The 15,423-nt window shown below is 51.2% G+C and overlaps 1 protein-coding gene across 1 annotated transcript in view; it reads left to right on the plus strand.

Moving 5' to 3' along the window:
* LAMA2 (laminin subunit alpha 2) overlaps positions 1-15,423 on the plus strand; it is a 554,587-nt gene that overhangs the window by 370,089 nt on the left and 169,075 nt on the right. Inside the window, exons 29-32 of the mRNA XM_064170111.1 lie at positions 4,974-5,108; positions 5,763-5,887; positions 8,786-8,872; positions 12,671-12,864. Coding sequence (XP_064026181.1) covers positions 4,974-5,108; positions 5,763-5,887; positions 8,786-8,872; positions 12,671-12,864 — 541 coding nt within the window. The remainder of the gene's footprint in view (positions 1-4,973; positions 5,109-5,762; positions 5,888-8,785; positions 8,873-12,670; positions 12,865-15,423) is intronic.

The following is a 15,423-nucleotide window of genomic DNA, read 5'->3' on the forward strand; positions in this document are numbered from 1 at the left end:
AACTGCAGCAGTGCAGGCTGGGAGGTGACTGCTGGAGAGCAGCCCCAAGGAGAGGGACCTGGGGGTGCTGGTGGCTAACAGTTCCCCATGGCACAGCAGTGTGCCCTGCTGGCCAAGAAGGCCAATGGGATCCTGGGGTGCATTAGGAAGAGTGTGTCCAGCAGATCAAGGGAGGTTCTCCTCCCCCTCTACTCTGCCCTGCTGAGACCTCATCTTGAGTACTGTGTTCAGTTTTGGGCTCCCCAGTTGAAGAGGGACAGGGATCTGCAGGAGAGGGTCCAGCAGAGGGCTAGGAGGATGATGAGGGGAGTGGAGGGCATGGCTGATGAGGAGAGGCTGAGGGCCCTGGGGCTGAGAGTCTGGAGAAAAGAAGACTGAGAGGGAATTGAATCAATGTCTATAACTATCTGAGAGCTGGGGGTCAGGAGTGGGGGGACAGGCTCTGCTCACTGCTCCCTGGGCTAGGACAAGGAGGCAATTAGCCAATCCTTACCAAACCAGGCAAAGCCACAGGCTCACTTTTACCCTAATCTGGGGAAAGCACAGGCCTCACACAAGCTAAGTGTGCACCTCCTTTAGCACAGGACCCTGGGCAGGCCAGGCTCAGTGGCTACAGGTTCTTCTTTAGAGTCATAGAATCATAGAGCCATAGAATCAACCAGGTTGGAAGAGACCTCCAGGATCATCCAGTCCAAGCTAGCATCCAGTCCTTTTGTGTGCCTTTCCTGTGCTCTCTGGTGGAGCAGGCAGCCATGCCTAGGCAAGGCAGGACATGTGTAAGCCTATCTGGGGTCTACCACAGCACCCAACTGCAGTGCAGGCTCCCACCCTGCTCAGCACACCTGCGGGAAGGCTTCCTGCTGCTCCCCCTTCAGCCCTGCAGGGCGGGGTAGGGGAAGCAGGTTTTGCACCTCCTTCTCCTCCCCATTCAAGCAAAAGGAGTTTGGATTGCTCCAGAGCAATGACCTTTTGGGTCCCTTCCACCCCAAACCCTTCTGTGCCTCCATGATGCATCCCTCTCCCTGGCATTGCACTGTGAGGGCCACCTGCACAGCGCTGCTTGGCTAGAAATGGCACTGAGGTGGTTGGGTTTTCCCAGCAGCAGGCTGAGCAAAGCCATTCCAAGACTTTCCCTAATGGCTACCTCTGAGACACTCCCAAACCAGTAATGAAAACTGGAATCTGCTTTGCCTTTTGGCCTGTGTCCCATTTCATCTCAGAAAGGCTTAGATCAGAGCAGGTGAGAAGAGTGTCAGTAGCACATCAGAGAAGAGGCAGAGGGCAGATTCGTTTGAGGATGTACCACAAACATAGCTCCACCTCCTAAAGCCACTCAGAACTCATAGAGCTGTCTTCTGTACCAGGTTTGGACTTAGACTCTTGTGGGGATGAAGAAGGAGGGGGAAAAAACAAGAAACTGGAGTGAGAAACAAAATGATTTGCATTGGAGATTGTTCATCTAAATTGGAATCCTTCAGAAAGCAGGAAAATGCAGTTAGGCTCTTCCTGTGCTTCAGGGATCTTAATGTAGGCTACGTGGAAATAAAAAGAGGAAAGCAGAAGTGAGGTAGATGCTTTTCTTTCTGGTTCTGGGGGAAAAAAAGTGTTTGTGTTTGTGCTTTTCCCATCACTTAGACTCCTGGAGGTTTCAGCAACTGTCAGAGAGGTGTCAAATGAAGTAGAATCTAACATGCCAGCTAGAGCTTGACTGAGGAAACCTGCTTTTGATCACACAAAAAAAGTTGCTTCAGAGTCTCCTTGGGCTTATTTTCCATCTATTTTATTGCTGTGTGAAAAGCAGAGATTGTGACCAAAGCAGAGATTGTGACCAAAAGCAGAGATTGTGGCCAAAAGCAGAGATTGTGGCCAAAAGCAGAGACTGTGACCAAAACAGAGACTGTGGCCAAAAGCAGAGATTGTGACCAAAGCAGAGATTGTGGCCAAAAGCAGAGGTTGTGACCAAAACAGAGACTGTGACCAAAGCAGAGATTGTGGCCAAAAGCAGAGATTGTGACCAAAGCAGAGATTGTGACCAAAAGCAGAGATTGTGGCCAAAAGCAGAGATTGTGGCCAAAAGCAGAGACTGTGACCAAAACACAGATTGTGACCAAAGCAGAGATTGTGACCAAAACAGAGATTGTGGCCAAAAGCAGAGATTGTGACCAAAACAGAGACTGTGGCCAAAAGAGAGATTGTGGCCAAAAGCAGAGATTGTGACCAAAAGCAGAGATTGTGACTAAAAGCAGAGGTTGTGACCAAAACAGAGATTGTGACCAAAAGCAGAGATTGTGACCAAAAGCAGAGATTGTGACCAAAACAGAGACTGTGGCCAAAAGCAGAGATTGTGACCAAAGCAGAGACTGTGACCAAAGCAGAGATTGTGACCAAAGCAGAGATTGTGACCAAAACAGAGATTGTGACCAAAAGCAGAGATTGTGACCAAAGCAGAGATTGTGACCAAAACAGAGATTGTGACCAAAAGCAGAGATTGTGACCAAAGCAGAGATTGTGACCAAAGCAGAGACTGTGACCGAAGCAGAGATTGTGACCAAAACAGAGATTGTGACCAAAGCAGAGATTGTGACCAAAAGCAGAGATTGTGACCAAAGCAGAGATTGTGACCAAAACAGAGATTGTGACCAAAAGCAGAGATTGTGACCAAAGCAGAGACTGTGACCGAAGCAGAGATTGTGACCAAAACAGAGATTGTGACCAAAGCAGAGACTGTGACCAAAACAGAGATTGTGACCAAAAGCAGAGATTGTGACCAAAAGCAGAGATTGTGACCAAAGCAGAGATTGTGACCAAAGCAGAGACTGTGACCGAAGCAGAGATTGTGACCAAAACAGAGATTGTGACCAAAGCAGAGATTGTGACCAAAACAGAGATTGTGACCAAAAGCAGAGATTGTGACCAAAGCAGAGACTGTGACCGAAGCAGAGATTGTGACCAAAACAGAGATTGTGACCAAAGCAGAGACTGTGACCAAAACAGAGATTGTGACCAAAAGCAGAGATTGTGACCAAAGCAGAGATTGTGACCAAAAGCAGAGATTGTGACCAAAGCAGAGATTGTGACCAAAGCAGAGACTGTGACCGAAGCAGAGATTGTGACCAAAACAGAGATTGTGACCAAAGCAGAGATTGTGACCAAAACAGAGATTGTGACCAAAAGCAGAGATTGTGACCAAAGCAGAGATTGTGACCAAAACAGAGATTGTGACCAAAGCAGAGATTGTGACCAAAACAGAGATTGTGACCAAAAGCAGAGATTGTGACCAAAGCAGAGACTGTGACCGAAGCAGAGATTGTGACCAAAACAGAGATTGTGACCAAAGCAGAGACTGTGACCAAAACAGTGACTGTGACCAAAAGCAGAGATTGTGACCAAAAGCAGAGATTGTGACCAAAACAGAGATTGTGACCAAAACAGAGATTGTGACCAAAACAGAGACTGTGACCAAAACACAGATTGTGACCAAAAGCAGAGACTGTGACCAAAAGAGAGATTGTGGCCAAAAGCAGATTGTGACCAAAACAGAGATTGTGACCAAAACAGAGACTGTGACCAAAAGCAGAGATTGTGACCAAAACAGAGATTGTGACCAAAACAGAGATTGTGACCAAAAGCAGAGATTGTGACCAAAACAGAGATTGTGACCAAAAGCAGAGACTGTGACCAAAAGAGAGATTGTGGCCAAAAGCAGATTGTGACCAAAACAGAGATTGTGACCAAAACAGAGACTGTGACCAAAACAGAGACTGTGACCAAAACACAGATTGTGACCAAAACACAGATTGTGACCAAAACAGAGACTGTGACCAAAGCAGAGACTGTGACCAAAGCAGAGATTGTGACCAAAACAGAGACTGTGACCAAAACACAGATTGTGACCAAAAGCAGAGACTGTGACCAAAAGAGAGATTGTGGCCAAAAGCAGAGATTGTGACCAAAGCAGAGATTGTGACCAAAACAGAGATTGTGACCAAAAGCAGACTCTCAGCCTTCTCTCCAGGCTGCCCAGCCCCAGGGCTCTCAGCCTCTCCTCCTAAGGTAGACACTCCAGTCCCCTCTGCATCTCTGTGGCCCCACTGTTGAACTCCCTCCAGTAGATTCCTGTCCCTCTTGAACTGGAGAGCCCAGAACTGGACACAGTACTCCAGATGTGGTTTTGCTAGGGCAGAGTTGAGGGGGGAGAGAACCTCCCTTGTCCTGCTGGCCACACTCTTCTTAACCACTCCAGGAGACCATTTAGCTTCTGGGCCACAATTGCACATTGCTGTCCCATAGAGAACTTCTCATCCACCAGGACTCCAAGGTCCTTCTCCATGGAGTTGCTTTCCAGCAGGTCAGGCCCTAACACAATTGCACATTGCTGTCCCATAGAGACCTTCTTGTCCACCAGGACTCCAAGGTCCTTCTCCATGGAGCTGCTTTCCAGCAGGTCAAGCCCTAACACAATTGCACATTGCTGTCCCATAGAGAACTTCTCATCCACCAGGACTCCAAGGTCCTTCTCCATGGAGCTGCTTTCCAGCAGGTCAAGCTCTAACACAATTGCACATTGCTGTCCCATAGAGACCTTCTTGTCCACCAGGACTGCAAGGTCCTTCTCCATGGAGCTGCTTTCCAGCAGGTCAAGCCCTAACCTGTCCTGGTACAAACTGACAACAAACCTGATTGCTAAGAATGGTGCTGGAGGCAGAGAGCAGTGAGGTGCTCTGCATCTGAAGCTGTTACGTGAGGAGTCTGTTGCCAGTGGAGCACTCCAGGGATTTCTCAGCAGCATTTCCAATTAGGGCTGCCTCTTGTTTGTCTGTAAAGTCCTGTGTATTGTTTGTCACCCAGCTGGAAGCCTGGCAGGTTCTTTTCACACCTTGTAAAAGCTGATGGTTGGAAGGATGAGTTTGCAGTGCTCTCCATGCCCAGTCCCCTCTGTAATGATGTTTTCTTCTGCATCTCTTTCGTTGCAGTCATGCTCTCCAGGATTTTATAGGCTTCCATCCCCAGCTGCAGGGAGGACACCTGCTCAGTCCTTGGGCATCTGTGTTGTGTGTCAGTGCCATGGGCACAGCACTATGTGTGACCCTGAAACATCCATTTGTCAGGTATTACATTTCTGGTCTTATACACTTGGCTGATCTTCATGGGAAATGCCTAAGTTGTGTCACTGAGATTAAACCAACCCAACCCAAACCAAAGAGGACAACTTTGCTTAAATTGCTCTAAGTGTCAAAGTTCAGGAGGGGTCACAAAAGCAATGTTTGAAGTTTTCCATGCTGGATTTCTGGAGTTCAGCCTGTGCAGTGCCTTTTCTCCTCTGGATTGCTGTCAGTGCAGAGAGAAACACTGGAAGCCTGCAAACTAAAGCAGCAATGTTCCATGTGTGCTGCACTAGACCCAGCACTGCTCTTCCAGGCAGTAATGCACAGGACCTGGTACGGTGAGATTGAGTTCAAATTGATTGTTTCTCCTGCTTCAGTGACTGGCACAAAGGGTGGAAGGAAGGATGAATGGGATAAGGAATTCTGCCAGGATACATCTGACTAGCTACAGGTCTCCATCCATCCTCCCTCTAAACCCATACACAACTCAGCAGGCATTTGATGGATGCTTCAAGCAAGCGGGTCCCACCGCGCATCGTATCAGGGAGAGGAGTTATGAACTGAAATGAGTTTGAACCCCTGAGGCTGGGAACAAAATGTTTTCTGATTTCTTCTGGCTGTCAAGTAGAGTTTTCATCCTGTCTCCTTCCTCTGCAGAGCTGTCAGCACAACACAGCTGGGCACCACTGCGAGAGATGTGCGCTGGGATTTTATGGCCTTGTCCAAGGCTCTCCAAGCGACTGCCAGCCCTGTGCTTGCCCCCTGCCCATCCCTGGGAACAAGTAAGTAAGCAGACTCATCTTCCAGCCACCAGGAACTTTGGTTTGGCCTCCCCATGTCCTTTTTCAGACGGCTGCAGGAGAACTGCTTCGTCTAAGCCCCACGGAGGAGGTCTGCTTGTGCTAATTGATCTTCCTTTAAGAGCTGGAAATTGCTCCCTTGCTAATTGGTGATGAATAAATTAATAAGTGCTAGAAAATGCAGTGCTCAACAGATAATGAATGTGTGTTAGAGAAGCATTCTCACAAATGAAGCCAGAGCACAGCTCAAGTACAATGCAGCCATGAGGGAGCTGTAAAAAGCCTTGCACACTGCCTGGGTAGAGATGTGTTACGGAGCCTTTCTGGCTCTGCTCTGGGATTTATTGATTCCTTATTTAATGTTACATGAGTTTGAGGCAATTGGTGAGAGATGGAATAATTTAAAAGCAATATAGTTATTGCAGCATCAATTTTGTTGGTTGCTTTATGCTAATGAGCCTTGCCACGACAGCTCTGCCTGTGTTCCCAGCAGCTGATAGTTTAGCACTTGAGGTTTGTTTGTTGTTTTGCTGAGAAGCTCTTAATGATGTTTGGAGTCGTAGCACAGAGCTGCTCCGAAAAGCTTTGATGGAAGTGTTCTTTAAAGCATTTTTCAGGGCTTCAGCTGACCTTTAGGTGGTTGTAGTGAGTGCTTCAGACAGTTTCTGAGAGGCTGGGATGGCAGGGGAAATTTAGGCTGGAGGTGAGGAGAAAGTTCTTCCCTGAGAGAGTCATTGGACACTGGAATGGGCTGCCCGGGGAGGTGGTGGAGTCGCCGTCCCTGGAGCTGTTCAAGGCAGGACTGGACGTGGCACTTGGTGCCATGGTCTGGCCTTGAGCTCTGTGCTAAAGGGTTGGACTTGATGGTCTGTGAGGTCTCTTCCAACCCTGGTGATACTGTGATACTGTGATCCTGTGACACTGTGATACTGTGACTTCTTTTCTTCTTTCTCTTCATTTTATCCCTTTGGGGTGATCTGTCTAAGGTTTATTGTGAAGGAGGGAACCCCTTTCTCAAACATGAGTAGCATGTTCCAGTGTCTCACCACCCTCACTATAAAGAATTTCTTCCTCATCTCCAGTCTTCATCTCCCCTCAAGGCCATTACCTCTCATTTTGTCACTACAAGCCCTTGGCAAAAGTCCACAGACCTCCCTTCTGGTCTGAAGGGCTGCTCTGAGGTCTCCCTGCAGCCTTCTCTTCTCCAGGCTGAACAGCCCCAACTCCCTCAGCCTGTCCACATAGGGGAGGTGCTCCATCCCTCTTCTCAGCTCTGTGGACTACTTTACACCCACTCCAACAGCTCCATGTCCTTCTTGTGTTGGCTGCATCCAGTTCCCAAGCCCCCTGTCATGATCAGGGACACCTCCCACCAGCACAGCTTGCTCAAGGCCTCATCCAACCTGGCCTTGAACACCTCCAGGCAGGGGCATCCACAGCCTCCCTGGGCAGCCTGTGCCAGTGTCTCACCACCCTCACTGTCAACAATTTCTCCCTCATCTCCACTCTCACTCTCCCCTCTCCCAGCTCAAAGCCATTGTCCCTTGTCCTGTCACTCCCAGCCCTTATCAGAAGTCCCTCCTCAGCCCTCCTGTAGCCCCTTCAGGTCCTGGCAGGCTGCTCTGAGATGTCCCCAGAGCTTTCTTTTCTCCAGGCTGAGCAGCCCCAATTCTCTCATCCTGTCCCCTGAGGGGAGTTTCTCCATCCCTCTGATCATCTTTGTGGCTCTCCTTATGATCTTATTATGTCATGACTGACATGAGAATACTGTAAGGAGATACAACACAGTTTTAAATGCTGCTTTTGTGCTCCACTGCAGTCAGCAGCCTGCTTCAAAGGTAGTCAAGGTGGGGGGAAGAAAAAGGAGTGAAAAGAAGTTGCTCCTAGGGGTGTGGATCTATTTTTATAGAGCTGAGAATGTGTTGAATAATGAGTTTGTGAGTAATGGATCAATTTGTTTACATTTCTTTGCAGAGGTGTAGTTTTATGTCCTCCTTCAAGCACTATTGATTGAATGCATTATGAGCAGAGCAGAGCAGGATGCTGACTGCACTGTACCATGGAGGAGCTCTGGGCTCACTGCTGGCCACCTCTGAGCTTTTGTGGCTCTGATGAGAGGGCTGGAACACCTTCCCTCTAAGGGAAGACAGAGAATTGGGGCTTTTTAGCCTGGAAAAGAGCAGACTGAGGGGGATCTCATCAATGCTGATCAGTTCTCTAAGGGTGGGTGTCAGGAGGGTGAGAGCAGGCTTTTTTCAATGGTGCCCAGTGACAGGACAAGGGGTGATGGGCACAAACTGGAACATCAGGAGTTCCAGCTAAACTGTTCCACTGCTCTGGGATCCTTACAGTAAAGGATTTTTTTTCTCATGTTGAGCTAAAAATTCCTGTGCTGTGGTTTCCATCCATTGCCTCTTGTTTTATCCCACGGCACAAGTGAGCAGAGGCTGTCCCTGTCCCTTCCTCCCTTCCTTCCTGACCCCAAGCCCTCAGCTATTGATGGACATTGCTCAGATCCCCTCTCAGCCTTCTCCTCTACAGACTAAGCAGCCCCAGGGCTCTCAGCCTCTCCTCAGCAGGCAGTGCTGCAGCCCCTTCAGCATCCTTGTAGCCTTCCCTTGGACTCTCTCCAGCAGATCCCTGTCCCTCTTGAACTGGGGAGCCCAGAGCTGGATGCAGTGTTCCAGGTGGGGCCTCACTAGGGCAGAGTAGAGGGGGAGGAGGTCTGCTGGCCACACTCTTCTGAATGCAGCCCAGGATCTCATTGGCCTTCTTGGCCACAAGGACACGTTTGTGCTAAAGGTGGAGCTTTCTGCGTGGGTGGCTGGAATGAAATGATGCAGCAGAGCAGAAAAAGTTTCCTCTTTGCTTTTGTTTCAGCTTCAGCCCTTCCTGTGTGGCAGAAGGACCTGGCGACTACCGGTGCACCGCCTGCCCGCCTGGGTACGAAGGGCAGCACTGTGAAAGGTAGGAGGAATGGCAGAAGAGCTAAGAGGGACAGGGGAAGATGGCCAAGATATAAAGGAGAGCAATGTCCTTTGAGCCTAGAAACATATAGAATCACAGAATCAGTCAGGGTTGGAAGGGACCACAAGGAGCAGCCAGTTCCAACCCCCTGCCATGCCCAGGGACACCCTACCCTAGAGCAGGCTGCACACAGCCTCAGCCAGCCTGGCCTCAAACACCTCCAGCCATGGGGCCTCAACCACCTCCCTGGGCAACCCATTCCAGCCTCTCACCACTCTCCTGCTCAACAACTTCCTCCTTACCTCCAGCCTAAACCTACTCACCTCCAGCTTTGCTCCATCCCCCCAGCCCTGTCACTCCCTGATATCCAGAAAAGTCCCTTCCCAGCTTTTTTGGAGCCCCCTTCAGATCCTGGAAGGCCACAAGAAGGTCCCCTGGGAGCCTCCTCTGCTCCAGCCTGCACAGCCCCAACTCTTTCAGTCTGTGCTCACAGCAGAGCTGCTGCAGCCTCTGAGCATCCTCCTGGCCCTGCTCTGGACACTCTCCAGCATCTCCACATCCCTCTTATCCCAGGGGCTCCAGAGCTGGATGCAGGACTCCAGGTGGGGTCTCAGCAGAGTGGAGCAGAGGAGGAAAATCCCCTCCTTGCCCCTGCTGGCCACACTTCTGCTGCTGCAGCCCAGGCTCTGCTTGGCTTTCTGGGCTGCAAGTGCACACTGCTGGCTCCTGCTGAGCTTCTCCTCCAGCAGCACCCCCAGGTCCCTCTCCTCAGGGCTGCTCTCCAGCCACTCACTGCCCAGCCTGGATTGGTGCTTGGCATTGCCTCGACCCAGCTGCAGGACCTTGCTCTTGGTCTTGTTGAACCTCCTGAGCTTGGCTTGTGCCCACCTCTGCAGCCTGCCCAGGTCCCTCTGGATGGATCCCTGCCCTTCAGCCTGGCTGCTGCACCACACAGCTTGGTGTGCTCAGCAAACTTGCTGAGGCTGCACTCAGTGCCTCTGTCCATGGCACCCACAGAGATGTTGAACAAGACTGGTCCCAAGACTGATCCCTGAGGGACTCCACTTGTCACTGGCCTGCACTTGGCCATGGAGCCATTGACAGCCACTCCTTGGGTGCAGCCATCAATCCAGTTCTGCATCCATTTACTGGTCCACCCCTCAAACCCATGTGTCACCAGCTTGGAGACCAGGATATGGTGTGGGACAGGGTTGAAGGCAAACACTGAAATACACTCCTCCAGATGAGTTATTTTCTCTTTATGGGTTCTTAAAACTCAGTCATAAAAGGCAAGCTTTAGGCACCCCACCCCCCCCCCCCAATTAATATCCAGTGTTATTTATGTCACAGATAGTGTCCTCCTCTTGCTTCCTGATGTGTGAGGGGGTTTTGTCCCCTGGTCTCAGAGGATAAACTGAATTTATCTGCAACTAGATACCCTGCTTGTAGTGTGTCTGGATGTCACTGCTAGCCTTTGCTTTAGTGACTCCTGTGTCCTCGTGGACACTGACTGGGGAAGGCTCTTACAGACAAACACACTGATGGTCAAACTGCTCATTACTCAGAGAACTGTCTTGGTTGGAAAGACCTCTAAGATCATGAAGGCCAACCAACAATGTAAGACTACCATGGCCATTAAACCATGTCCCCAAGTCCCCTCTCTACACATCTTTTCAACCCCTCCAGGGATGGGGACTCCAGCACCTGCCTGGGCAGCCTGTGCCAATCCCTGAGCACTCTTGCAGCAAAGAATCTTTTCCTCATCACCAACCTAATCCTCCCCTGCTGCAATTTGAGACTGTTTTTTTTGTCCTATCACCTAGTACTAGGGAGAAGAGACCAACCTCCACCTGGCCCCAACCTCCTTTCAGGAAGTTGTAGGGAGCAAGAATGGCTCTCTTCAGCATCTTCACCAGGCTAAATACCCCCAGTACCCTCCACTGCTCCTCCCCAGCCCTGTTCTCCAGACCCCCCAGGGGCTTGGTTGCCCTTCTCTGGACACTCTACAGCACCTCAATGTCTGTCTTGTAGTGAGAGGCTTAAACTGATCCTAAACATCAGCTCTTGTTCTACCCATAGCAAAGCTGTGGGGCTAAGATGGAGCACCTCAATGTCCTTCTAGTAGTGAGGGGCTCAAACTGAACCTAAACATCAGCTGTTGTTCTACCCATTGCAAAGCTGTGGGATAAAATGCAGCACCTCAATGTCCTTCTAGTAGTGAGGGGCTCAAACTGATCCTAAACATCAGCTCTTGTTCTACCCATAGCAAAGCTGTGGGACTAAGATGCAGCACCTCAGTGTCTGTCTTGTAGTGAGAGGCTTAAACTGATCCTAAACATCAGCTGTTGTTCTACCCATTGCAAAGCTGTGGGGCTAAGATGCAGCACCTCAATGTCCTTCTAGTAGTGAGGGGCTCAAACTGATCCTAAACATCAGCTGTTGTTCTACCCATTGCAAAGCTGTGGGACTAAGATGCAGCACCTCAATGTCTGTCTTGTAGTGAGGGGCTCAAACTGATCCTAAACATCAGCTCTTGTTCTACCCATAGCAAAGCTGTGGGACTAAGATGCAGCACCTCAATGTCTGTCTTGTAGTGAGGGGCTCAAACTGATCCTAAACATCAGCTGTTGTTCTACCCATTGCAAAGCTGTGGGACTAAGATGATTGAGATCAGCTTTTGCCTGCTATGGGATTTCAATTCTAACACACAACACAAGTGGCTAGTGGGGAAAAAGAGGGTCTGGAGATCAAACATCAGTGGGACAGCAGCATTTTGTCACTGTGTAACAGAAGTTTAGCTGAAAACTATTAGGGTGTGGAATCCCTTCTTCATAACCCTTCCATCTGTTCTCTTCCATCTATGCAGGCTGAGTCCTAAACCCCGAATGTTTTTCTTCTGGAACTTGACCACCTGGACAGATGGGCAGAGTCCAATGGGATGGGGTTCAATAGCTCCAAGTGCAGGGTGCTGCACTTTGGCCACAGCAACCCCATGCAGAGATACAGGCTGGGGTCAGAGTGGCTGAGAGCAGCCAGACAGAGAGGGATCTGGGGGTGCTGATTGATACCCAACTGAACATGAGCCAGCAGTGTGCCCAGGTGGCCAAGAGAGCCAGTGGCATCCTGGCCTGCATCAGGAATGGTGTGGCCAGCAGGAGCAGGGAGGTCATTCTGCCCCTGTACTCTGCACTGCTCAGACCACACCTTGAGTGCTGTGTTCAGTTCTGGGCCCCCCAGTTTAGGAGGGACATTGAGATGCTTGAGCGTGTCCAGAGAAGGGCAACGAGGCTGGGGAGAGGCCTTGAGCACAGCCCTACGAGGAGAGGCTGAGGGAGCTGGGATTGGTTAGCCTGGAGAAGAGGAGGCTCAGGGGAGACCTTATTGCTGTCTGCAACTACCTGAGGGGAGGTTGTGGCCAGGAGGAGGTTGCTCTCTTCTCTCAGGTGGCCAGCACCAGAACGAGAGGACACAGCCTCAGGCTGTGCCAGGGGAGATTTAGGCTGGAGGTGAGGAGAAAGTTCTTCCCTGAGAGAGTCATTGGACACTGGAATGGGCTGCCCAGGGAGGTGGTGGAGTCGCCGTCCCTGGAGCTGTTCAAGGCAGGACTGGACGTGGCACTTGGTGCCATGGTCTGGCCTTGAGCTCTGTGCTAAAGGGTTGGACTTGATGATCTGTGAGGTCTCTTCCAACCCTGATGATACTGTGGTACTGTGATGCTGTGAATCTTGGTGTTCGTTTTGTGTTCATTGTAGTGTGGTCTCAGTGAGCCAAACCTGCTTCTGTCTTTGCCTTCTTTAGATGTTCTCCTGGCTACACGGGAAGCCCACAGATTCCAGGAGGCTCCTGCCAGGAATGTGAGTGTGACCCATACGGTTCCCTGCCTGTGCCCTGCGACCCTGTGACGGGGCAGTGCAGGTGCAGGCCTGGGTTCACCGGCTGGAAGTGTGCTGGCTGCGAGCATCGGCACGCGCGGGACGGCAGCAGATGCGTTTGTACGTAAGCTAACCTGTGCTGGGGCTGCTGGGGAGGGCAGGGCAGCACCTGCAGGGAGGCTGTGGCCAGGTGGGGTTGGGCTCTGCTGCCAGGCAGCCAGCAACTGAGCGAGGGGACACAGCCTCAAGCTGTGCCAGGGCAGGTCTAGGCTGGATGTTAGGAGGAAGTTGTTGTCAGTGAGAGTGATTGGCATTGGAATGGGCTGCCCAAGGAGGTGGTGGAGTCTCTGTGGCTGGAGGTGTTGAAGCCAAGCCTGGCTGGGGCACTTAGTGCCATGGTCTGGTTGACTGGATGGGGCTGGGTGCTAGGTTGGACTGGCTGAGCTTGGGGGTCTCTTCCAACCTGCCTGATTCTGTGATTCTATGATATTTTATAAAACTATATACTTTATTCATGTTAATATTCTGCACTCTTACCACCCCCAGCCACTGGGGTTTAATATCAGTATGTGTTGGTTAACACACTTAGGGAAGACATTCTAGGCATGGCACCAAACAGAACTATTGTTATCTAGCAAACATTCAAACAATAAGCAGAGAGAGAGAATCCCTGCAGTCAATATGCTGCCTGGGGTCAGTGTGCTGCTTGCCCACTAAATGGGCCAAGCTCCTTCTGCTCCATGGCAGCAGGCAGTAGAGAATCACAGAGAGGCACTGAGCAGTCACTCACAGATTGTTGTTATTGCCCTCCTGGGGGCTGGCCACAGCCCAGACAGTGCCCAGATGCTGTCAGGGGACTCTGCCTTGTTGGACGTTGAGGCTTGAATCTTCTTCTGGGGACAGGACACAGCCAATCTCTGCCCCTGTCTCCTGGCTGCTTCTGCACCACCTGTGTGTGAGTCCAGGGACTCCAGGCAGGACATCAGGTGCAGGGGCAGATGTGTGCAGTCTCAGCACGGTGTCAGCTGGCCACACAGGCTGATGGTGTGCAGGCATCCAGGGTCTGCTCCTGGTAACTGCAGCAGTGGAGTTCAGCAGACAGGCAGTGAGGCAATGTGCAATGGCAGCAGGGCTGGGCACAGCAGAGAGAGCAGGCACAGAGCAGGGGAGCAAAGCAGGGAAGCAAAGCAGGGAAGCAAAGCAGGGAAGCAAAGCAGGGAAGCAAAGCAGGGAAGCAAAGCAGGGGAGCAAAGCAGGGAAGCAAAGCAGGGAAGCAAAGCAAGGGAGCAAAGCAGGGAAGCAAAGCAGGGAAGCAAAGCAGGGGAGCAAAGCAGGGAAGCAAAGCAAGGGAGCAAAGCAGGGAAGCAAAGCAGGGAAGCAAAGCAGGGGAGCAAAGCAGGGGAGCAAAGCAGGGGAGCAGAAGCAGGGGAGCAAAGCAGGGGAGCAAAGCAGGGAAGCAAAGCAGGGGAGCAGAAGCAGGGGAGCAAAGCAGGGGAGCAATGCAGAGAAGCCAAAGCAGGGAAGCAAAGCAGGGGAGCAGAAGCAGGGGAGCAAAGCAGGGAAGCCAAAGCAGAGAGAGCAGGCAAAGAGTAGGGGAGGAAAGCAGAGAAGCAAAGCAGAGAGAGCAGGGAAGCAGAAGCAGGGCAGCAAAGCAGGGGAGCAAAAGCAGGTTTTTGTATGTCCTTTTATCAATGTGGGCTGAGATGAATTGCCCTTTGGACACAGAGCAGCCAACCAGGATGGCAGTTGGCCAAAGCTGACCATATTAGGCAGGGTACACAGGCCTGGCTCCCCAGATGTGGGAAGAGTGCAGGCCTTGCACCCAGTAGGCCATGAGCTGGGCACGTGGGCTTTGTACCCAGCAAGCATGAGCTGGGTGTGGGGGGCTTATGAAACCTCTCACACAACAGGCTTTATGGTGCCAGCTCTATTGTATCACAGTATCACAGTATCACCAAGGTTGGAAGAGACCTCACAGATCATCAAGTCCAACCCTTTAGCACAGAGCTCAAGGCCAGACCATGGCACCAAGTGCCACGTCCAGTCCTGCCTTGAACAGCTCCAGGGACGGCGACTCCACCACCTCCCCGGGCAGCCCATTCCAGTGTCCAATGACTCTCTCAGGGAAGAACTTTCTCCTCACCTCCAGCCTAAATTGTGACCCTTTTGGGTCCGTGTGTGTCCATTTACCTCTGGTATGGCAGGTAGGTAAACATGGCCAGGCAAGGCAGAACATGTACAAGCCTATTTTGGGCCTAGGGGACTGCCACTGAGCTGCTCCTGCTGCAGTTCAGCCCTGCCTGGGCATCACTTAGCCTTGTGGGCTTCTTTGGAAAGAGTTTATGGAGTCACAGAATGGTAGGGGATGGAAGGGACCTCCAGAGGTCATCCAATCTCCCTGCCAGAGCAGGGTCACCCAGGGCAGCAAACACAGCAACACATCCAGGTGGGGCTTGAAAAGCTCCAGAGAAGGAGGCTTCACAACCTCCCTGGGCAGCCTGCTCCAGGCCTCCAGCACCCTCACACCAAACAGGTTTCTGCTCATCTTGAGGTGCAACTTCCTGGGTTGCAGTTTGTGTCCTTGCTCCTTGTCCTATCCCAGGACAGCACTGCACAGAGCCTGGGCCCTTCTTAGAATCATAGAATCAACCAGGTTGGAAGAGACCTCCAAGCTCATCC

The sequence above is a fragment of the Pogoniulus pusillus genome, chromosome 33, assembly GCF_015220805.1.
Source record: "Pogoniulus pusillus isolate bPogPus1 chromosome 33, bPogPus1.pri, whole genome shotgun sequence".
In the NCBI taxonomy this organism is placed as follows: Eukaryota; Metazoa; Chordata; class Aves; order Piciformes; family Lybiidae; genus Pogoniulus; species Pogoniulus pusillus.